Source organism: Hyalella azteca, unplaced genomic scaffold (genome assembly GCF_000764305.2).
Source record: "Hyalella azteca isolate HAZT.00-mixed unplaced genomic scaffold, Hazt_2.0.2 contig322, whole genome shotgun sequence".
Classification (NCBI taxonomy): domain Eukaryota; kingdom Metazoa; phylum Arthropoda; class Malacostraca; order Amphipoda; family Hyalellidae; genus Hyalella; species Hyalella azteca.
This window is the reverse complement of record NW_025930675.1, coordinates 71010-95456: the sequence shown is the minus strand read 5'-3', so window position 1 is coordinate 95456 and position 24447 is coordinate 71010. Positions and strand designations below refer to the sequence as shown.

The 24447-nt window shown below is 39.1% G+C and overlaps 1 protein-coding gene across 1 annotated transcript in view; it reads left to right on the top strand.

Moving 5' to 3' along the window:
- LOC108670512 (protein sax-3) overlaps positions 1-24447 on the top strand; it is a 136373-nt gene that overhangs the window by 109406 nt on the left and 2520 nt on the right. The window contains exons 5-15 of the mRNA XM_018157986.2: positions 11620-11777; positions 12458-12491; positions 17886-18058; positions 18389-18494; positions 19273-19563; positions 20209-20406; positions 21332-21522; positions 21778-21934; positions 22336-23087; positions 23221-23906; positions 24181-24353. Of these exons, the coding sequence (XP_018013475.1) occupies positions 11620-11777; positions 12458-12491; positions 17886-18058; positions 18389-18494; positions 19273-19563; positions 20209-20406; positions 21332-21522; positions 21778-21934; positions 22336-23087; positions 23221-23906; positions 24181-24353 (2919 nt within the window). The remainder of the gene's footprint in view (positions 1-11619; positions 11778-12457; positions 12492-17885; positions 18059-18388; positions 18495-19272; positions 19564-20208; positions 20407-21331; positions 21523-21777; positions 21935-22335; positions 23088-23220; positions 23907-24180; positions 24354-24447) is intronic.

Sequence of the window (24447 nt, the reverse complement as noted above, 5' to 3'; positions counted from 1 at the left end):
TTGACTGTTCGCTGCTCGGTCGCAAACATGCACGGCGCACAAAGCTTGCCTTGTACGCTACAAATGCACCACGATCTTCAGTACAGCACTTCTGATCAAGTGCTCACTTGGCTACCTCCTATGCGATTATTGCTGATAGTGTTGCTTTTCTGATGTTACTGATAGTGTTGTCGCTGATGCTCCGTTGAACTAAATGTTTTAATGATTTTGCTGTTTATGCTATTGATGCTGCAGCGTTGTTGCTGATGTTGCGTTTTGATACTTCTTTTGTTGAGAGTGATAGTGCGGTTGCGTATGTTCGTTTCTGATATTACTGCTGTTGCTTTGCTGTTGCTGATGTGAAGTTATACAGCTGCTACTCTGAGGTCGCGGCTTTCTATATACTTTTCTACGTTACTGTATTTGTCTTAAACTTCCAAGTTAACGGAGTTTAGAAAAGGATTTTCTTCCCTTGCTGGCTTGCGTCCAGAATTTAATGTATTTTTACTAATTAAATAACTCTTTATGTTTTATTTAATTTTTTGTTTATTTATTTATTCATTTATTTCTTGCTCATGGAAAATTTCGATATCCAACAGAACAATCTAGTCTCTCATTTCTGGAAATAATCAACAGCCTCTATCAGTGATTGTTTACTACTCAATCGCTGACGTTACGGAGGTCACCCATTTTGCACAATACGTGTTTTGTCACAATGTTTTTTGATCATTCATATCCTACAGCTACTGACATTTTTAGCTTGGGATTCTTTTCACGCGCCATTTTTTTCGCATCTACATGCTGATATTTCACTCGAATCTGTAACTACCTGCATTACTGCTTCTACCCGGATCTGTATCATGTATGAACACTTTGTCCCTATCGTTCTTCCTCATCCTGGGCTCTTGAATTCATCGTGTATATTTTTCCTACAGACACAAAGCCTTGAACTCTCCAGCGCACGACAAAGATTTTCGCTAGATTGCCCAGGTTTGCGATGGTTGCAGCGGCTTGAAGTGCGTTGCATCTCCATTCGAGCGTATTTGACATGCGTGCAATTTCATGTATGCTTGTCTGTAATTACCAGACGCCAACAAAGAGGAATTCTGTGCGGCGTGAGCATGTGTCTTTTATCTATATTGTATTGAATATCTTGGGGTAATTATGGTCGAGAGATGTTCGGCCTTTTTGCCCTATTATCCGCCCAAGTTTAAGTAATAAATGCCCCAAAAATGTGATGACAGATTATTAAGTCATCGCTTCAAGCGTGGTCGTGCATAGTTTTATTTAACAGCAAAAGTTATATGACATTGAAAATGTGTTCGGAATTTACGCGTAGAATCCTTAAGCGAGTCGGTGCTGAAGTAATGTTATTATGAATACAGAATAAATAGTTTATTCATTACCACAACTGAAATCTAACACTAATCACTTATTTACGATGGATACTCGTACCCTTTAATAACTCTTGGCATATTATCTGTTATGCCTTAATATTTTTGAAGGCATAAAAAGATCCTTAACACTTTAGCGACCGATTTTCTTGCGAGTGAAAAACTCCACATCGCGTCCATTCAACATAACGTAACGTAACATAACATAGCGATGTCGGCGCTGAAGTGTAGGCTTGATGTGGCCTGTCGCCGATTCTTACTTTTCGTGACTTGTTCACATAAGATCTAAAATCGTGTCATTTAACCGGATCTTTTCGAGACTGACGATAGTTTGAAATATCTACTATATAGACTTCAACCGGGTTCGATATGGTGCTGGGCATTTTAAATCTGAACATATATTTTTCCATAGCTTTATCTAGTCTGTTCTTGAACGCGTTCATACTCGGAGCGCCCAACGACGTAATCGGAGATATCACATTGCTGAAATTTATTCATTGAAAATAGAAATTAACAGGTGCCATCACAAAGCACAAGGGCAACCTGAAATTAAAGGCGATATATTTTTCCACTTGGACGAATGAGCTTAATACAAAAACAAAAAACGCGATTTCGAAAGCAATTAACATGTACTTGTATGCAGCTGGACGCTGAAGGGTTGAAGCACGTAGATCTCATTATATATTGAGCTAACCGCTTTTCATGGCTTACCTAATCCAATTTCCACTGGAATCTACCAAGCCAAATCTGAAACGCGGAGGCCTCTCAATTTTGTAAAGTTGGTCGAATGATAATGCACCCGTAGCTGCGGAGTTTGTGGCTTGCTCATAGCGTCCTCAGCAAATCGTTCATCCAAAATCGGATGATATCCAAAAATCGATCAAGATCGCTGTTCTATGCAACGGGCGCATCTTCGATTTCCCAATTTTAAACGCATCGTGAATTCAGTTGCAGCCAGCCGTGGCTGTGAGGAGGCCGGTCAGTTCATAATGACAATGGAGCTGCATGCTTGAACTGATGCATGCTTAATTTGAGCTCCGCGGTCTTGGCTGTGACTATATAGAAGCATCGAACCTCCCGGAGTCGCCAGCCTGAATGCAGGTTATGGCTTCACTTATTTCTTTATTTCATGTAACCTGAATTTTGAGGACTAAAAATCTGCTGCGTTTTTTACCAGGTTCAATTTTTTTAGGATCAGTGAAATCTCGTAATATATAAATGTTCATTGTCTTATGTAGTTAAAACATTACACTGAACGCTAGAATATTACTTTTTGGCAGTCGTGAGATAAACATTATATTAGCTCGGACAATTTTATGCAAGCATAGGATCTTACTCCTAGTCCTCCTGTCGTACTGAATAAAAATCTCGAAATATTACGTTGAACTTTGAATAAATGAGCACTGAAACTTTTTCGCGTGATGAGCAGCATATTTTATTTTATAATCATAATTTTCTACATCCAAGCACCTGCTTTTCTCGTCCGACGTGTTCTCTCATGTACCCTGAAAGGCTCGCTCGAGCCCTGTTGTATTCATTTAATATTGTACGCATCATTTACGGTGAACGAGGTCTTTTTCCCGTAAAGTGGAGCCCTGATGTTCCATTCCGTAGACTATAATCGTGCGTCACATTTTGCGGTGCTTCATGTCAGGCCGGTTATCTCGTGCGCTGCCTTGCATACTGGCAACGCAGGTGACGATCGTGGATGAATTTTAGGCGGCCTCAAGAAGATAGGATGCTATACTACGATAATTTGACTCTAATTTTCAATATGTGTTCATAATTTCACGTAGGAAATATCTTAGTGAGCATAGATAGTATGAAAAAGTCTTTAAAGGCTAAAAGACGGTTCCCGAAGATTCTCGTATAATATTGGGAAGTGGTGAGGTTGTATCGAAAAGACCACCGAGCCGAAGCCAACTGGCCTCCTAACCGTCATTTCATCGGGGCTCGGAGACCGTCTCTAGGCCGATAGCGACGTCGTCACACCTCCTTGCCGTCACCCCATCACAGTCTGCTTCACGACTCATAGTATCTCATTAAAGGCATTAGCTTCGCGATGTGCCCGCTGCCGAACGCTTGCATTATGCGACCGCTTGATGAGCTGCCGGAGCACTACGAAGCAAACATGTACTAGGTTATTTACACCACTAAGTGCGAGGTACGCTTATGTTTAATGACGACTTCTTCATCTCAAATATCACGAATGAATTTCTTCACTTCAAAATTTTCTATTCTTTTAAAACAGTTTTGCACCGATGGAAGACGAATTTATAATCACGTTACTTCATTAGTGGACTTGCCGGAAAATTCCTTACCAAATTCCTAGCTTCCGCGAGCATCAAATATGAAAAGGTTTTTCTCACTCATATGCCATACAACATATATTTCTGTCATTTATATCCTCGTTCACATGCAATTCAACTTACTTATTTCACGACATTTGGAACCATGTTGCTCGTAATCCATTCATAATTGCATATCAACTCCTCTTCTATAGATAACTCTAACACAGCACCAAGCTAGACATCCTCTATTATTACCTTCATACAAGAGGGATAAAGGAAGCGACCGTCATGAGGCTTGTGATGGTCGCCTGATAGTAATGTTACCATCAGGGTGATGATGGCCTGATAGTGACTGCAAGATTCATGTTACCGGCTGATGCGTCGCGTCCGACTCTTGATAATACAATCACTCTACCCACTAAGCGCATCTTTTTTAATATCAATTTTAAGAAAACAAATTTTTTTCGATTCGTTATCATTTTCGAAGCGAAGCACTTTTTGTGTTTCTATGAGGATAATTCAAAACCGTGCGTCTAATTTTTTAGACGATTTTCGATTAAATTTGTGAAACAAGTCCGTAACTGTTCGGAAATCTATAAAAAATGTTCCGTGAAACTTCACGCTGAACTTGAATGTTTCTAGTAGCTTTTCCCGATAATATTCAAATTAGTTCAATGAAATTCGACAAAATGAATACCGAAAAAATTGCTGTGTTTGAATTTGTAATAGAATGAAAATCATAGTAACTTGAAGTATTTATATATGTATATTCTCAGCAAAATAAAGATACCTACCTTCGGGATTTATGTGCCTATATTAACAACTTGTGGATCACAGTGACTTGCAATATTTACATTCCTGATAAAACAAATATCGTAATGACCTGACATATTCTTTGATATTATATTATTTATTATTAATAATTTTTTTATTATTCATATTATAAGCAAAGTAAAGGTACTGACTTGCAGCACAGACGGCATCTGACATGTGTCGCGCCTACAAACAAGGGCCGATGAGCTCTGCGCGCCATGGCTATTGGCCTTGTATGGCGCGCATTGTGGCAAACTAAAGCGCTATTTATGACGCCAACTCATGTGTATTGCCGGCACCGCTTCATTGTTCTCTGGATGCTTTGCGGTGCCATTGCGAGACATAGGAATTAACGCTGTCTCGCTAACTCAGGTCGCGGCTGCCGTGCATGGTCTCGACAGTGTGTGCCTAGCTTGCCAATTTCTGAATAGAGAGGCGGATCAGCGGCCGCCACACGATGGTTATTTGCATGCCGTCAATTAGCAAGGTAATGTTTTCGAGTAGAATGCGTGATTCAAACCGAAAGGCAAATGACCTTTGTGGAATTGTGTTGAGAGTGCCGGGATTTCAGCTCTAAAACCTACCTCTTTGTGTAGTTTAATTGAGATCGAACAATATGAAGTTGATAAAAAGATGAGTTAACACACGGCATAAATAATTCTCTAGCAAAGCAGATGAAATTTCCATAAATTTAAAGGCTGTGCATTAAAACAAGTCAGAAGATGATAATCTAGCCTTTCATCAATTGAATAAATAACCTCAATAAACTACTGTTAGATCTGTCCTTAGTATTGTCTCGCGAATAAAAGAAGCTACGATTTAATTAAACGAGCTTATTGTTTGCTATAGAATCTGGGGTCATTATATTTTATTTATGATGTATTGATCAGTTGTTGGTGCGATGACATTCAATCAGTGAGGATCTGACGGAATATTCTATAATTATAATATTCGGAATATTCGTTATCATATGAAAGTAGTGCAATTATTTCGATATTATACAAATATTTCTCTCTTTTCTTTTTCATCTATTGTATTAAAAAATTTACTGAAAATTAACTTGTTAATTTTTCGTCTCTAAATTTTGTAATTACAGTGGGGGGAAATAAATATTCGTACACTTGAAAAATCGTATTTTAATGTATGTAAGTACACAAACTTAACAGGAAAAGTGATTTAAATTATGTATAGAGACGCATAGTATTCAAAAATACTATCAAAAGAAATTCAATCACAATGCAACAAAAAACAATGCAACATGTTCACTTTTCGGGGTGAAAAAAGTATTCGTACAAAACAATAAATCCGCATTATTTTAATTTATTACTTGGTTGAATACCCTTTATTCAGCTCAACAGACACCAGTCTATTTCTATACGTCTCGACCAATGATTTGCAGATCTTTTTTCACCCCAAAAAGTGAACATGTTGCATTGTTTTTTGTTGCATTGAGATTTAATTTCTTTTGATAGTATTTTTGAATACTATGCGTCTCTATACATAATTTAAATTACTTTTCCTGTTAAGTTTGTGTACTTTACATACATTAAAAAACGATTTTTCAAGTGTACGAATATTTATTTCCCCCCACTGTATATTGCCTAAATGATCTCAACTCCGTCATTCGTTTCTTCCCATCCCGTAAATTTTGTTTATCGTATTTGGAGCGCTTTCATAAGGATTAATAGATTATAAACGTGCTATCTTGATTACAGGAGGATTCATCACTCAATACTAATCAGCCGTCGTAAAATTCACCAATACCACAATTCTAAACGCATCTTTTTTGTTCAACAAGATTCGATCTTAGCCGAATTTTCGACCATTACGATAATTCTAGACACAGTATTATCGTCGGTATCGTTGTGGATGATACCGACTTTGTTCATACATGGGCAAACGAGTGATGATTAATTGCAATGCTGAAGCGCAACGCCTCATTAGTTATGCGACAAGCGTCGCCTCTGTCTTGTTCTAGCTGCAACGGCGGCTTGTTTATTCATGAAGAAGAAACTCGGAACAATGTTGGCGCTTCCGCTCGACCGGACGTGCGCCACTTCGCATGTGCCGAGTGAATGAGACTTGATAGGACGGATGCCCGTGTGCAGTTTTATTAGATGGTGTACCAATAAGTTTATTTCACCTTTATTTGAAAGCTGCTTTTTTGCTGCCGCTTCATTTGAACGAATTTTTTGTGCATTCGATTGGCACCTGTGGTTTTCTTTATTTGGTGGTATGCACACCCGAGTTAGTGATATTTTTTAACTAAAATAATACAAATGTTCAATGACTTCAAATTAGCTAAGTTTAAAAGCATTCAAGACTCGAATCTTGGTTTCTTTTTTGTGCTGCTGGTGTAGACGATACGGTGCTTGGCCGAGGGTCTGAACTGCACACTTCATTACCAGCACGCGTCAACTGCAGTCTAGAAAGCACCCGACTTTAAACACATCAGACTAGTTCTCTGTTTTTCTACGGGCTTCATTTTCATCGATATCGATTGCATGAATAATTGTGCTTTGTAGCCAGTTTGTCTCGCGTATTTGGTTGCACACTAACCTCGCAGACGCAGTAAAGGTTTGAGCTTGCCATTCATTTCAGTTCGTTCCTCAAAAATTTGAATTTTTTTTAAGCATTTCATGTTAAGCTAACAATTGTGTTTTGGTCTTTGTACTTTTTTCCGTTTGCAACCTTGAATATGCATTTGTAAGAGTTTTAATGTGTGATTAAATATTAATGTAGCATTAATATAATTTTAAAACCTAAACAAATCAATTAGCGAGAGAACACCGAGAAAACCACTGATCTGATGAAAATAATCAACATGTTTAGCGCATCCCTCGCTCTCAGCTCAGCTACCCTGCTTGTTGATCTTAGCTTTTGGAGATGAGGCTAAATTACGAGATTGCATTCTACACGGAGCTTCCTTCGCGCCCCTCCTTAATCGCCCTTCAATTCCCTAAATGCTTTCCCTGTTTTCTTTGCCACTCACAATTTGTCTTCATTTATCGCGGGGCGGTTTTTTAGATCGAAGCCGTACTCGAGTCAACAATTTTTTTGTTCTGTCGCTTTAATGTAGTAAAGTTTTTTCCTTGCGTTTGTTTTTTTTTTGCGTTTTTGCTACTGCCCGAGTTTTATTTGTATATTTGTGCGTATCTCCATAATTGTTTCCTATGTAATGTCGTCATGCTTGCAAGACAATAAACTTTAAGAATATTAATTAGAAATACCACGACTATTACTTCTAGCCACATTTACTTTTCTCGTATTGAAAGCCGGCAGGAGGCTATTCTCGAATACACTTCAGTGTATTCGAGCATTACAGCGTTTGTTTTTAACATGCCATACTCACATTTGTCTACGCTTTTATTAGGACTGTTATTGTTTGTTCACATATGGCAGTATGCATACAGACGCAGTTCATTGTGAAGTAATTCGTTTTCTCAGAATAGTTCGCTTCTTATTTCTACCGCCGCCCGACAAACAGCTGTGCCTGCGCCGCGTTTTCCCATTCGTTATTTAAAAAAAAAATGGAGCAAAAAATCACGCATCAAAATTTGAGGTTACGTATTTTTTCTCAATGAATTTTTCGTTATCCAAAATTTTCTATCTCGTGTGGTTGGAATTTACCAACGAATTGTATTTATGAACGTTCGTTAACTTGAACGCGCTCAATAGCGGCAATTTGTTTTTGCTTACTGTATTTAGCAATCTCTATCAAGTCTAATTAAATGGCGCATAAGAATTAATGAATTAATGGTGCTCTAATCATTAAGTTAGAAGTCACTGGATGCTTTGTTCAGATAGGACAGAGTGGTCTATGTTATTTTTTATTTGCTAGCTTTAGCTCGCGGAAGCCTCTCGTCCATACAAGAGCCGTGATGCATTAGCGAGCGCATGTGCTATATAGTCTTTTTATTTTGAGTGTTTATTTTTTTGTTCCCTCAAATGACTCCATTTGTGCCTGAAACTATGGCCAGGTTCAGGAAAGTCGTCGCTGTGTGATAGACTGCCAAATAACTCTATTATCTGTTGATGATTTTCTTTTTTTTATTGAGCGTATTTCTTATTGTTTTGCGCACGTAAATATTCAATAGCTATTATTGTAAAATATGCCTACGCGGAACTGGTTTCGTTCAACAAGTAAAACAGAAGGCATAACATAAAGACAACATAAATAAGCTGGTCTAATTTTAACGTTTCATTAAAAAAAGAAAAAAGAAAGAACTCTAAAGAACTTGCCTCAAATTGTCGTCTGTTATCCTCTAAAGAACTTACCTCGATCGTCGTCTGTTATCCTCTAAAGAACTTGCTTCAAATGTCGTCTGTTATCCTCTAAAGAACTTACCTCAAATGTCGTCTGTTATCCTCTAAAGAACTTACCTCGAATGTCGTCTGTTATCCTCTAAAGAACTTACCTCGAATTGTCGTTTAATCCGCAAGGTCTTGCCGCTCTCCTTCATTTCAGTTGAGGCGCGAGCTCGACTGCCCATCAACTGCGATTAAAACCTAGAGACGACCAAATCTTGCCAAGTCTCGAAAGACATAAAAACAAAGGCTTTATTTGATACCCTCAACGGAGCTTTTATTGTCTCACTTGAGACCCATTCAGGATAATTCCCTCGACTCGAGTGCACTTCTCAGGCGAAATAGTTTTAGGTTTTCCCGTTTTTACTTTTTAGCGAGCCGAAGTTTATATAATATAGTGAGGCCAACCTCAGTTAAGTTCGTGTGATATTTAACTAACAGAAGGACGTGTTAATAAATTTCTGTGTAATTTTACACACACACATATCCCATTTATACTGTTAATGTCAAAAAATCGACTGCATGCTTTATTTTTTCATGCATATCTGTACAAATTTACGCTCAAGGTTTTCGTGAACTTGATTTGTAAATTGGCCTGCTTTGCTGTTATTTCTCATTTCATTTTATTTTTTATTTTCATTTTTAAATTTCATTATAAATTTTTTTTCGCTATAGCTTTCATGCACAGTTTTTTTTTTTTTTTTGTTAATAGCAATGACATTGTAATGATCTCAGACCGGAATTGTGCCTCAACAATTTGAAATTTTCAAACTTTTCTTCATGCAATACTTTTATTAATTTGAATCTAACGAAAAAGACATAACAAATTAATCCTTAACATCGTATTGTTTGCCTTGACAAAAAAACTATTTGTCACATCTGGCTGTAGTGTACCGCTTAACAGCTATCCAGCGCCAAATAAAGGATCTCTAGAGACGTCGCATTATAGTCTCCTCCTCGAGTACATTGGCAGAACGAACCTCTCACTCACCAGCGACTAATTAATGCTCCGCTGCTTTGCTCCATGAAAATATAGCACTGACAATTAACCCACTTCAGGTTAACAATTTACAATCTGACACGCTAATGCTGGAAGCATTGACATTAAAAAGTTAAGATAGGAGATCAATTATTCCGAAAACGTAAATACTTATATTTCCTAAGTCTTATATTTTAAGTTACACAATTTCTTGCCGAGTGGTATTGCTGCATGACTGCTCGATACACTTGAATTTTCGTTTTAGAATCCGTAGAGTTGTCTCACTTTGTTCACCAAATATCCTCATTCGTGATTCGCGCAACTCTGTTTTCAGTATAATTTAAAAAGAAAAATATACGTTTAAAAATTACTTTTTAAAGACAACACTTCCAAATAGGATAAGTAGAAGTGTATTAAATTTCGATTACAAGATTTGTAGCAGACAGACAGACAGACAGACAGACAAGAAGTGAAGTTAATTAGAAGTGTTGTAAAAACTCGTAGCGTCTTAATACAAGAGTGGCTAGAATGAATGTTACGTGTCACTGGTATTTTTGATAACGCTCTCCGTTGCTCGCCACATTTTGAATCCGTACAAATTACTCTGAAATTCTACCTCATTAACACTATCATTGCGCTCTTGGAATAAAAGAACGACTTTTGAGGAAGTCTAGCGCTGATTGAATGATGAGTTTTATTTTAGCGAAATGAGGTTAATTACGTTTTCATATTCTGAGTACTAGTGTTTTACTATGTAAAATTAAATATATTATGCTAATGAATGAAAACGTACTCATATTACGACTATCCTTTCGTGACTGGATCAGAAACATTAGCTTTTCTCTGTCTTACCTTTCCTAATAGCGTTATTGGCAGAATAAATGGAATTTGCATGTAAATTTCATTATTATTAATCCAAAATGAATTTCTTTTACTCATCACGGAGAACTTGTTCCTTCTATTTACTTTTGTATTAAAACCTGCGACACGATTCTTTGAAATGTGAGTTTTTTTCACCATACCGAAAATCATCTGAAATACGGAACTTCGTATTTTTTCTCAACTTATTGTGCGTCACAGCCAAGACAAATACACACAAGGCTCCCTCTTCACGGTAGCTGCCCACAAGTCAAAGCTCGAGAGCCTCTAATCAAGGTTTGGTAATCGAATCACGACCCGCAAAACTTTTCCCACGAATTAGTCGAATTAGCGAGGGGATGTGATGTTACCACCTACTGCTAATGGGGGGACCACTGGCTCCCCAGTGCCTGATGCTTGCACCTCCGCTTACGTCTAAGGGGATTCTTTCCCTTAGGCTTAAATTAATACAATGTTGGTTTCGTTAAGAATAGACGCGTCGTCAGTGATGGATTATCCTGGTGGCCGGTTCGATTACGATATTTGTTGTTTGCCATCTTTAAAATTATTACGTCAGTGATTTCGGTTATTTAAAAAGTTTATTATATTTTTTGGGGTTTATCTTACTGGTTTCTGATGAATCAACCTGAATTTTCATGTTATTTTCATCGAAATTTATACCAGAGATTATTTTTTTATTTTGTATTTATTCCACCTGAATTTATTGCAAGTTATGCTCGAAATTTCCTAGGTATTTGTCGGTCGATCTCGAGGTAGTCTCAAAAATAATAAAACCAATAATGTAATAATTTTCTACTGCTCACAAATTTTATACGATTATATTCGTGGAAATTATTGATCATCTATTTTTTTAGAAATTATAATCCTCTGCTAATTTTATTGTCACTACAAGCAATTAAGTTTGAATGATTGCAATATAGAATAATTTGAATATAGTATAATGTGAATTATTGTAATATAACTTTTGCTCCCCCAGAACTGGGCGAGGAGTTCCTACAGGTGCCACAGAACACGCGTGTGGGGGAGGGTGAGGTGGCCATGCTTGAGTGTCAGCCCCCGCCAGGGTCGCCGCCCCCCGTCGTCACCTGGTCTAAGGACGGCAGACCTCTAGACCCTGCCGTCAACCACAGGTTGGTATAGGTTTATTATTACAGTCTTAGACCCTGCCGTCAACCACAGGTTGGTATAGGTTTATTATTACAAAAAAACTTAAAAGCAAAGAAAACTCCACAAAAATTCATAGTATCTTTAAAGAAAACGTTTCGGAGTCCAGCTCCATCGTCAGTTCGAAAATTCTAGAACACAGATAAATCAGTAATTAGTACCGGTACAGTCATGATTGCAACAAAAAACCTAAGCTGTAAAACCTATCTATTTACAATTTCAAGCGGGTAAGAGCTAAAAGCTAAATTCAAACTAGGCCTCTGTTTAAAAATATACAATGATTCTAAAATGCGCAAATCAGTAACACCGGAACTGGAAGCTGGAAGGGTCGCAGAACATAAGGGCAGGAGTTGTAGAACTGGTAACTTACTATCGCGCCCCCCTCATTCAGCTGTGCGGGCTCACGCCGAGCAGTGCGATGTTCCAGTGTCTGACGGTGACTTCAAAGTTTTAGCTTCCAGTTCCGGTGTTACTGATTTGCGCATTTTAGAATCATTGTATATTTTTAAACAGAGGCCTAGTTTGAATTTAGCTTTTAGCTCTTACCCGCTTGAAATTGTAAATAGATAGGTTTTACAGCTTAGGTTTTTTGTTGCAATCATGACTGTACTAATTACTGATTTTCCGCCACACTCACCGTGCTGGGTGAGTCTTGCTCTCCACCCGCCACACTCACCGTGCTGGGTGAGTCTTGCTCTCCACCCGCCACACTCACCGTGATGGGTGAGTAACATGCACCCAGTGAAATAACATGCTTCCATAAAGCTTCAGTTGCAGGAATTTCCATTACCAAAATACACGTAATATATTGAGCCGTTTATGATAGTTCAACCGTAGTACCTATATACATCATTGTGCTGCCTTGAATGCTTATTTTGGCTTGTCGAGGCAAAAGTTTCTTCGTTGAATTGCTAGCTTCTTGAAACTCGGCAAATTTTAGACTCGTTACGGTCGATTTCTCTAGCTTTTACAAACTCGCCTAATTTGAGATTCGTTACCATCTTACTATTTCACTATAGCATCTTGGAAATTCGGCAAGTTTTCAAACTTATTGCTGCAGGCTGGCTGCTTTCTTAACTTGTGCAAGCGGCGAATAACAAAAATTCGTGCGACATTGTTGGATGGCTTGACACCGAGTCCCCTCTGCAGAATTGCGTGCCCTCCTTGTATGTGAATATTCCGTAGCCGCCGTCATGTCTCGCACAGGATCAGGCGAATTTCTGGGCGCGAAGTAACGTGGTAATCTCGGCCGAGTGGAACGCGGTGCCAAGTAGCGGCTTACCGCCAGCGCTCGGCTTACGCTCAACCTAGTTCCAGAAATGCGCTGTTACGCGAGAAAACTGCAATGAATTTATCATTGAAAAATACAATTCTTGATGTTGAGTTGGATAAAAATAAATCAAGTGCGGAGAAAAATTTTCAAATACATTTTTTGGATTTTTTTGAGGTGTAGATAAGAATGTGTTAATGGAGAAAAATATTCATGGAAGTTGAAGTTGGCGTAGCTATTTTGAAAATATTCATCCCGCTCAGCATATATCCAAAAGCTCTTGATATATGCTCGAAAAAGACATTTTCTCCAAAAATTATTTCAAAACGTTATTTCTGCCTGATTTCCGCGTTTAATGGATTCGGTCAAAAGTGTTCGGTTTCTGCTTGGTTTCCGCGTATAATGGATTCGGTCATAGATTTTTTTTGCACTAGATTGACGAAAAAATCTATTATGTCTTTGGCCTCGTCACTTGTGATGACGTAGGACCCTATCGGCCGGTCCCCTGGAGTGCGGCCAAGCCTGAGACTCTTCCCCATTTCCTCCCACTCCTAGAAATGAAAAGAAAACAAAGCAAATTCACCATATCTTGCTAGAAAACTTTTCGGATACCAGCTCAAACATCAGGTGTTTGTCTCCAAAAATGCTTTCACATATTGATGGTATGGTAATATGCTCGGCGCTTTCTTTGATATAAAATTTTTGGTGAATAAGCGATTTAGGCAGACTAATCATTGAAGTACTTCCACTTGTCATCCTGCTCTCCTATACAACTGTGATAATTTCCCTCTATTTTATTTCTTCGTTTATTCTTCTTACTCTTCTCCTCCTCCTGCCTCCAATTCCCCCTCATTTGCCCTCAGTTCAGCTCTTCTACCTTTGCCTTATAACTTTTCATTACTTCATTTTATTTTGCCCAACTTACTATTTATTTGAAATCATTCATTGTTTCTCTCCATGCTGAATCCCCATGCTATACTCAATCTTGAATTCCATAGACGTTATCAGTCTTTTTTCTTTTCTTTTGCTCATCGTAAAGCTGGATTAATGTCCTACAATTCAACATTCATTTAGGCATGGACAATTTTGCTCCTACGTACTTATTCGTGAAATTCAAAAGTCGTTCTCTTTAAATTTATTAATCGCTGATCTATTCCCTCGACTGCACTCAATTTCTAATCCCAACGTGAGTAGACAGGCTGTGTGCTACAACGTGTAGGCTGCTGCTATATAGATTCCCAAAGCCTAGTTTCCCAATCTTCTTCTTCTTCGATGGTTCTTCTCAGTAAACACGCCAGGGAGAATTTTCTGATTCGATCATCCCAACGAGACTTCCGGAAATCTCTGGAGCGAAGTCCTCCCCTCCGCAATCGATATCCATGTCACTCTAATCTTATTACCGCACACAAAATGAATTACAAGGGCAAATACGGATTAATTTTCGAGACGCCGTCCAACGTCTGGCGCCAAATCAAGATCCTCTCGAGACGCTACTTGTCTCGAGATGAAAGCCTGACTTCAAGTGCAAATTATGCGCCTTGATTCGATTTTTTAGCTCGCTGGAATCAATTGCTGCATATTCTGATGAAACTAGGGCGTGTAGAGCTAGTAATCGCTCACAGATCTGCTACCCGGACAGGAAATATTGAATTTTATGAGTCATATATGCATCGTAAAATTGGACACTTGAGTCCTATTTTTGAGTTACCTACTTTTCTGTTAAAAAAATTCCTTTAAAACATTTTTTTAACTGAATTTTTTGTTTGTTCATTTCCTTCACATTTTAGCCTTCAATTCTAAAGACTTCTATCTATCGTATACTTTTTTTGACAAAATTTTTGAGAGGCCTACGCAAGCCTCATTTCATTGTTACATTTCGACATTTTGTGAGTGTCTATCACTTCATGTTTTTCGAGTTACTACCTAGATTCTTCGTTCCATATCCTGGCTACCTTAATTTTGTATTTTAGGCCTGATTCCTGCAAATCTCGAAGGTATCCCTCTCGAGAATCTTAAGGATGAGAATCACAGGCCGTGAAATGAGCCCGTCTGCTGTAGGTACTCCTTTGAGACCATCTTTTGAGTAGGACATGGAAGTGGCTCAAGTTTGCCCCAGGAAAATTGCAACTCGCACACCTGCAGTAGAAGTTTAGTAAGAATGGAAGAAATTTGCAAAAGATAATTTTCAATTAAACCAATGGAAATTCGGTTTTAATGTAAAAATTTTCAACAAGTAATTTCAACTCAAGCACCGGCGATGGATTTACGGTTGGAGCCGAAGAAATTTGCGAAAAATGAATTGCAACTCGACAACCTGCCGTATAATTTTAAACTTGATCTCCGCCTATCTCTCAGCTTTAATAGTATTCTTCATCCTCTGCCACATTTTTACATGAACATTTTATTTTACAATCAGAAGAATGACTCGTTTTATCTTACAATCTGAATTCAATGAATCAGAAGAATGAATGAATTTTTAAATGACTTGAAATTGTATTGTGACCATTAAAATAAAATTCGAAACTTGATTTAATTTCGAGCGCACATTTTTTCCCTAAAACCTATATTTCTAAAACCATAGATTCATAGCGTTCCGTTGCCTCGAAATATTTCACGCTGGGCCATCAAAAGTTGTTCTGCTTTTGAGAGTCTGAAAGTAATGGCCTCACATTAATTTTTACGGCAATTAAAGTGAAAGATAGGAAGCTTTTGATGTGCATGCAGAGAGTTCACTGAGGTCCTTCTCTTGTTTCCATGGCCTTTTGAACTGCTTTGTTTGTTCTGATGTTTTTCTTTTCGATTCTTGCTGATTTTTTGCTCTGGACTTTTTGCCAAGCAAGAAACTCCTTACCCTAAAAGTTGCCGGCGGGTTTGGCGTCGAGCTTTTTTTATTGAGTGATTTTTTCCTTTGTGCGAGTTTTGTGAAGTTAACAAATTTTGGCTGGGCGTTTCTTCGGCGTGGCTTGTTAAAGGAGGTTTTGTTTGCATTGGGGGATCCTTCGTCAACTTCAGAGACGCCTGAGCTCTGATGCCACAAACTTTTCCCCGTAATTTATACTGTTTATTGTGTGATCTATTCCAAAAATAAATATTCTGAAAATTTGATAGCTTAATATACGGTTGATTCTGAAATTAACATTTTTTCCTGCATTACTGTATCATCTCTTCTAAAAATGAAACTTTTTCCTGCAAACTTATTTCAGATCGTCTCCAAAAATGAAAACTTTTTTCTTCCAAACTTGGTTTATTCGTGAATAGAGTAGCCCAGTCTATTATTGAAAACTAGCGAGTATTGTTCGAAATAAGAGAACAATTTTGCATGCTTGATTCTTTGCACATTTCTGTAATGAAATTTTGACGTTTACTTTGTAAAATTGCCAGACGTGATCTAAAAACTGACAAAAAACACTGCTTTCCCTCTCAAACATTGTTCAGGAGTTAGCCACTCTGGGAAGTTCCGCTAGTGTCATGCGGAGTTATTGCGTACAATGAAATTAAGTTTAGTGTATTTATTATATTTGAATGAAACGACTACTTCAGTAGGATGATCGATTAGGTATCCGAAGTGTCGATGATATGTATCGCCATCGTATGACCCGTTTTAATTAAAACTGCCCCAAGGTTTTCGAACTTTTCGAGCCCCAAGTTACCAGGGATCGAGTTAGAGCTGGATGAGCTCCTTAAAAGTTCTAATTGATACAGAGCACCTGATGACCGAACTGGCTCAGTCTGGGTCGTTTCCAGCTATTTCAGGCAGTTTGTCTTTTTTCCTTTTTTTGTTTGTTTTTGGGTGAAAAGCGATACTTTTTTCGGTGTATTTCTATTATCAAATTCAATGAAGTATGTTTTTGGTCAGATATTTAATTTTTTCGCTAATAATTCTGAGATACGTTTCTTTTTAAAAAATACATTAAATGACATCAAAACATTATTTTCCTACATTAAACATCAGTTACGATAAACTTGATAAATCCAACGTAATTCTGTGCATTGCATCGTAAACGAGCTCTCGTGTCCCATTTCACTGTAGATTTAGCTTCTTTCTAAATGTATAAGAAATGCCGCTGTGAATTAACATTATATTCACAAACATTGTTTCTGCCCAAGGGAAGGAACGCTTCCCCTATACGGTTTTTCCCCCCACTGCCTCCGGTGCTGTCTCGCGGCTTTGTACTCAACTTGTTCTTGTGTCCCTCTGAGGGAAATGTAAACAATCCTAGAGTCTCGAGTCATTTAAAGCTGTAGCTTTGACCAAGTTTTCTTCATTCGATATCACGACAATAGATAAATTGCATTGATATTACTAACAACTTTTTCACCAAACCTTAGTCACTAAACATTATAGAAATTCATTATACTTGGTTTTAAAAAGTCTATCACACTGCATTTAACTATCACTAGATGAGAATTTCTTATTTGATAAACTTAAGACCGGTCGTGAAAAGATCCGGTCAAATGACACGATTTTAGATCTACTGTGAACAAGGCACGAAAAGGAAAAAAATCGGCGTCAGGCCACATCAGGCCTACACTGCAGCACCGAGATCACTATGTTATGTTATATTATGACATATATTTGACATATGTCAAATATGACATATATCACCAATATGACATATATCAGGTTATATGTGGTACCGTATATCACCAAATAACGGGCCGTATCACCAAATAATGTCATATTACCGAATAGAAATATATATGACATATATCACCAATATGTCATATATCAGGCCATCTATGTACAATTTAACATGGGCAAATATATAATTTTGAAGTTATTTGGATTATTCTGGTTCTACTCACAGTGAAACCACATTTGGTGTCGTCATCGGGTGATGTCACCACCGAGTCTGGAGCGACCGTGGAGCTGGTGTGTCGTGTTGGGGGAGACCCCCAGCCGGAGGTGTTCTGGGGGAGGGTGAGCCCTGCGGGGGCGCAGCTCCCTCATGAGAGACTCACTCAAGAGGAGCAGGGACAGGTGATCTATTTAATAACTCATCCCGGATTAATGAATTTATGGATTCATTAATTCATTTGGATCAATAAATAACTAATTAAATCAGCGAAGAATCGTAGGAAAATTGTTTATGATCATCATTTCATAAAAAAAAACAATGGATCCCTTTCTTAATGGTAAACTTTATTCGTGATAAATAATCGAAGCCACTAAATTGTAAAATTCTGATAGAAATTCCCAGTACGCATTCTGCGTAAAAATATCAAGTATCCATGTTGGCGTATATAATTAAGTTATAAACTTTCAATAATTCGCTGACTTAGTTTCTGATTTAAATGAAATTGATTTTAGGTGCTACGCCTACGTCACGTGTCTCCTGAAGACGCTGGCGTCTACTCCTGCACCGCTGAGAATCCTGTAGGAATCGTAGCTACCAATACCAGCCTCATCGTGCACTGTGAGTTGTTAATATTCGGTATTATTTTTTTATCAGTCTTATTTTATTACGAAGATTCCTATTTTAGTTGGATTTTTTTTCAGAACACATTTATTTTATCTTGAATCTAAAACCGACCTGTCTGTCATATAGGAAGTCCGCTGAATGTAAATTCAGGATTCAATAAATCTTTCCTCAGCCATTCCAGAATCAGGATTCTACAACTCTCCTCGATCAGCCATTTCCGGAATCATGTTTTTACGGAGAGCAGGCTTCTTAATTATCTTGCTAAATTGCAGGGGGTAACTATATTTCTCTGGCTCGATTACATTGCTAATTGCATCGAGCTGCGCGCTGCGTAATCTGGCCATAATAATCTGACCCTTAAGCATATCGTCTATCCACAAGTGCCCCCCCAGTGCTCGTTAACGATGCTAATGCTCCTAGGTAGAGTCCCAGGCATAAAGTTAAATTCATTTGGCTTTGTGCCGAATAAAGTTCCTCTAGAAGCCAATATCTTTAAATGTTGAGCATTTGTGCAACAATTGACTGTATATTTGATTGATGAAATTTTGAATTTAAATTACTGTTAAATAATTTGGGGAAACTGTTGTAGTTTCTGGACTCTTTAAATGTCTTGCAATGTATATGTATACTTAACATCCAATACTACTGTAATTCAAAGACTATGAGCAAAGATCATTCCTTCATCTATACTCTACAAATGTCTCGTCCTCTGTACTGCTAATTTTCAATAACGGCTGTTAATGAAGATAATAAAAGCCCTATTCTTCCTCAGCCATGCCGGTGTTCACGAAGAAGCCCAAAGACGCCAGAGTTGGAGTCGCTGGCACGGCGCGGTTTGAATGCGTTATCGCCGGCAGCCCTGAGCCTACGACCTACTGGACCCATGAAGGGTCTGGTCTAATAGTGAGCCTTGGTCAGACCTGGGCTGGGGGCAGGGTGAGTGTAGACGGTCATAACACGCTCACCATCGTCGGTGTCCAGGAAGAAGACTCTGGGTACTATGCCTGCGTCGGAGTTGGGGAAGCTGGGTCGGCCATCGCCAGGGCCTATCTTGAAGTACAAGGTGCGTTCATTACTTTGTTCTCGTTAGAAATTATTTAACCCTCCACCGCCTGACATGAGTAACCGGAGCAATATTATCACAAGCCTACTTGCTAAAAAGGATACGTTCTAGTGAGCGCAAAATGACTTGCACTGATGGTTGCCGCCACGTACAACAACTTTAAGATGCTCTCTGTTGCGTACCAACATCCTCAGGTTGCTACACTCAATAGTTTACGTTTAATTTAAGTTTAAAATTATGTTAACGGAGAGTGACGTACGGCGGTAGAGGGTTAAGACATATACATATATATGCTAGTCATCATCCAATAATTTGTTCTCTTGTGTATTGCGGCATTTAGCGCATTTTTTAAAATCTATTATACAGAGCGCACTTACAGAGTCTGGATACGCGCTGAGCAAAATAAATGCACAATATCGTATAAACTCCAGCATATATTTTCGGTATCCAATAATATTGGAGGACAAATTAAGTAGGTTCATAATATTGATGTTAACAGTTTAATCAATACAAGCATTTATTATGTACGCGTTTAATATGTTCCTCTGCTTAATATATAAAAGTAGATGTACTTCCCTTAATAGTTTCTGTTTTATCAATAAAAAATTTACCATGCATGTGTCTAATATATTCCTGAACGCCCAGGAGTGTCGGATATGCCGCCCCCCATCATTGCCGTTGGTGCGAGCAACCAAACCCTCCCCCTAGGCACCGAAGCAGAGCTGCCCTGTGAAGCAACAGGCACTCCTGAACCTCAGGTGCTGTGGAGCTTCCAAGGGCAGCCCATAGACCCGAGCTCTGTACGTCACAGCGTCACACCGCTCGGCACACTCAGGATTGTGGGTAAGTTGTCGAACTGAATTACTCGCACCTTCTACGATGAAATGGGATTAGAAAATTTGTTATTATAGCTTATTATAGCTCGGCACACTCAGGATTGTGGGTAAGTTGTCGAACTGAATTACTCGCACCTTCTACGATGAAATGGGATTAGAAAATTTGTTATTATTTTCTTTTGAATTTTTTCATTACATTTTTTCTGAGATTATCCTCGTTTTACTGGGATTGTAGGAACATTATTTTATTCTGTACTTACTCATTCGAGTTAACGTGCAGTAGTCAGTCGGATGTTCCTTCACCGTTTTATCAAAAATTTAAATTAGAAGTTGAATTGACTAACAAATCTTTGTGATCATTTAAAAATTACAATCCCTGTGAAAAACCTCGTAATTTACCTATGGATTCTTTTTTAAATTTACGTGTTGGTTTTTCCATCTCCAATTTTTATTCAGATTGCACTGAACTTATCCTTATAGAAATCCATTGGTTTCAAGTTTTGAAAATTTATTCTGAGCAAATGTTGAGTCCCACTCATTACCCTTGAAGGATCCTGAAATGCAATATAATAAAAAATTTGCTCACTCTTGTTTTCTATGCGCCTTTACGGTGAATTGTTTGAATTTACACTGATATCAAATGCATACCTATGTTTCATGTGCGATTTTAATCGCACAGATTTTATATTCAATTTTTTTTCAGTTTGATCGCATCTGACGCCTTGAAAAATGTGCAGCGATCTTGGAATCACTGCACATTTTTAACGAAAATCTTGGCTTGACAACACTAATATTTTTGTTACTACTGCACTCTAACAAAAAAGTCTGTACTTCGTCACAAACAAGGACGTGGCAGGGTCGCATATTGAAAGCGGAAATGTGCGAGATAGAGTATTCGTGCTGGAAGGAATTTAATTTAACTTCGTTCTCAGGGTTGCTGACATCTGACAGCGGCATCTACACCTGCACTGCAACCAGCATTGCTGGCAGCAGCCAATGGCAAGCCTCTTTGGCCGTGCATAAAGCAACCAATCCTAACATTCCCTTCCACAAGATGTTCTGGGACTCAGACTTGCCAGAACCTCCTCAGAACCTCATGGTTCTGCTCATTAACTCAACGCAGGTAAATTCTATTCTCTGTCCCCGTTGTAAAACGCTTGACTTTCTACTGCAAAACGCCCGTCAATTATCACGGGTCTGGATTATGAGCAGAAAAAAGTTTTCTGCTTAAACTGTTTCGGACAACCGAATATATACTCAAGATTAAACCACTGGGATCATTACGAAATTTAGATGAAAGCGGCTTCCATTTATCCAAATGATTTTAAATGCTTTTATTTTCAGTATATGTGATCAATATATGGCTTTGTTAACACAGGTGACCCTTGGCTGGAGCCGTGGGAGGCCAGGTTCGTCTTCAATTCGTAGTCACAGCGTCCAGTATTGGAGTCCTGACCTGCGAGGTCCCTGGAGAGAAGCTACCATCATCCAACCGCAGCACCACATCGCCACGCCCCTCGGCACCACCGTCACTAGTGAGTCACAACTGTCACTAGTGAGTCACATTCGTCACTAGGGAGTCACGACTGTCACTAGCGAGTCACAATCGTCACTAGCGAGTCATAACCGTCACTAGAGACTCTCAATGCCACGGTCCCTGACACAACAGTTACAAACGAGTCAATAATTCCACGTCTAGATCAATAACTCTCACACGAATTGCCCTCCCATACCCACTCGTGTAACACAACATAAAATATTGAAATATGTATTCAGTTATGGTTGATATTAACTAATATTGAGACCTAGTGGCAATAAATAGAATAAATATGACGCAAGCCTCTGGTAGATAGTTCTATAACGCATCGTCATTCCGTGTCAATGTACAGAAGATCTGCACTGACTTTCAAGTTTATGAAACCCCGCGTTTTTTCAGACCTGGTGCCCAGCACTCGCTACGTATTCACTGTACGATCACGCAACAAAGACTGGGTGTCTCGACCTGCTACATTTACGAACGTTATAAGAACGCTGGACAGCGACCGGGGCCGCAATTCTCTGTCGGGAGGCGATGTTGTGTTATCCTTGGGGGACGCGCGCATGCGACTTAATTCTGCTACTGTTCGATTAGTGGCCGTTGAGGCAATATCCAGCACGAGTCTCAAAGTCTCATGGCGGTTCGTCGTGAACGACATCAGTGTCCTAGACGGAGTTTACGTGCGTTATCGGCCTCTGAATGACAAGAATCAGCCGGTTGGTGCTCTCAGCGTTGAAATTATTCGTTTTCCTACAAGAGGCGAGCGGTCTACTGCCAACGCCAACGATAATGAAATGCAAGCTAATCCTCCTGATTTTATATCGAGTCACTCCAGGATTGATTCCTCGCCTCCAAAGTTCCTTTCAAGTTCACGTGATCACCCACATGCAGCCAACAATCCTCCAACTAGTCATACTATTGATAACCTGCGACCCGCTACGAGCTATGAGATTTTTGTAGTACCTTTCCATAGAACTATTGAAGGGCAGCCTACTTCGTCGATGAGAAGAACTACAATGGTGGCTCCAATATTCGCGATGCCAACTGGTCTTCATTTCAAAGCAATAAATGAAACCTGCGTGCAGGTTTCCTGGGATCCATTGCCAGCCAGTCTTGAAATAGCAGGAAGGCTCAAAGGTTACAACTTACAGGTAAGGCAACTGTGCTGGTGAAACAATTTGAGGAATGGCCTTGTTTTTAATAATGTAAAATCCTATTGTTGAATTTATGTGCTTGTATTGTCTAAAAATATAACTATATCGTGTAATTTTGTTAATTGCGCAGGGTGTGGAAGCGTCAAATGATCACGTTCTGGTTTACAACTCCACAACGAACGCTACGACTGTCATAGTATCAAACCTGAAGCCGGGCGTTGCTTACGACTTTTCGGTGCGAGGTCTAACCAGCCTCGGCTTGGGACCCCCGTCTGACATTCTGAGATTCGTGCCTAGCATTGAATATGCCACCAAAACAGTGCCCAATAATTCCATCCCTTCGTCGACAGCAGCTAGCAACACTTACATGATTATCGCCATTGTGTGCGCTGCAATACTTGTCTCTAGTTTCCTCCTTGGCGCTGTCATCTACATCTATCGAAAGAGGAATCTCTCCAAGTGCCCACATTATTTTTCATCTAAAGCTGACAGTTGCACTGGACCTTGGTCAGCCCATTCAGGATGCTGGGAAGACGGCAGCAATACTGGTGCTATCAGCACTACCCGCTACAATGACGGTACAGTGTCAGCAATGAACAACACTCGGTACAATGAAGGGACGCCAGCTGGTCTCACTAACATAAGGTACACAGACTTGTGCGGCAACGCGACCACGATTTACACCGATGGAGGTGGGCAGTTCTACGTCGCCAACGACAGCAAAAGTGGCTATGAAATTCGCGCTTCTGAAGACATGATGTACGAAGACCCAGAGGGACTGAGACTCGTTTCCTTCAAAGGACGCCACAATCTCCGGTATTTTTTGTGCTTTTTATAATGTTTTTGTTCCAGTCTAATATCAGCTATTTTAATTGAAAAATAAATAATAATCATCACTAATCACACTTCCGAGCGTCTGTTGAAACCATAAACAATATCGCTAACTAATGATATGCAAAAGATGGAATCTTTTCTCTACATTCTCTATTCATTATGGTTAATGCTTATGAGGTCGGTATCACTACGGCTTGTTTTTGCCAATTGTAAGTCAATAAGGAAATAGGAATTCAATTTGCGTTTTTGTCCATAGATGCGCGTCGCCTGAGCCGTACGCCACCACGCCACTCATCGCCGGCTGCAAGGACCCCGCGTATCCGCGGTCACAGAAGGGGACCAAAATGAGCGCCTCGCGTCTGCCACCGAATATTCCCAACATACCTCCGGCAGAACTCACGCACAACTTTAATACGCATTCCGATAAAGGTTAGTCATTTTATACACTTTGTTGCACCTGAAGTTAGTTTTATTTATTTTTTATTCATTCACTTTACTTATTATTACTTTTTTATTTATATCT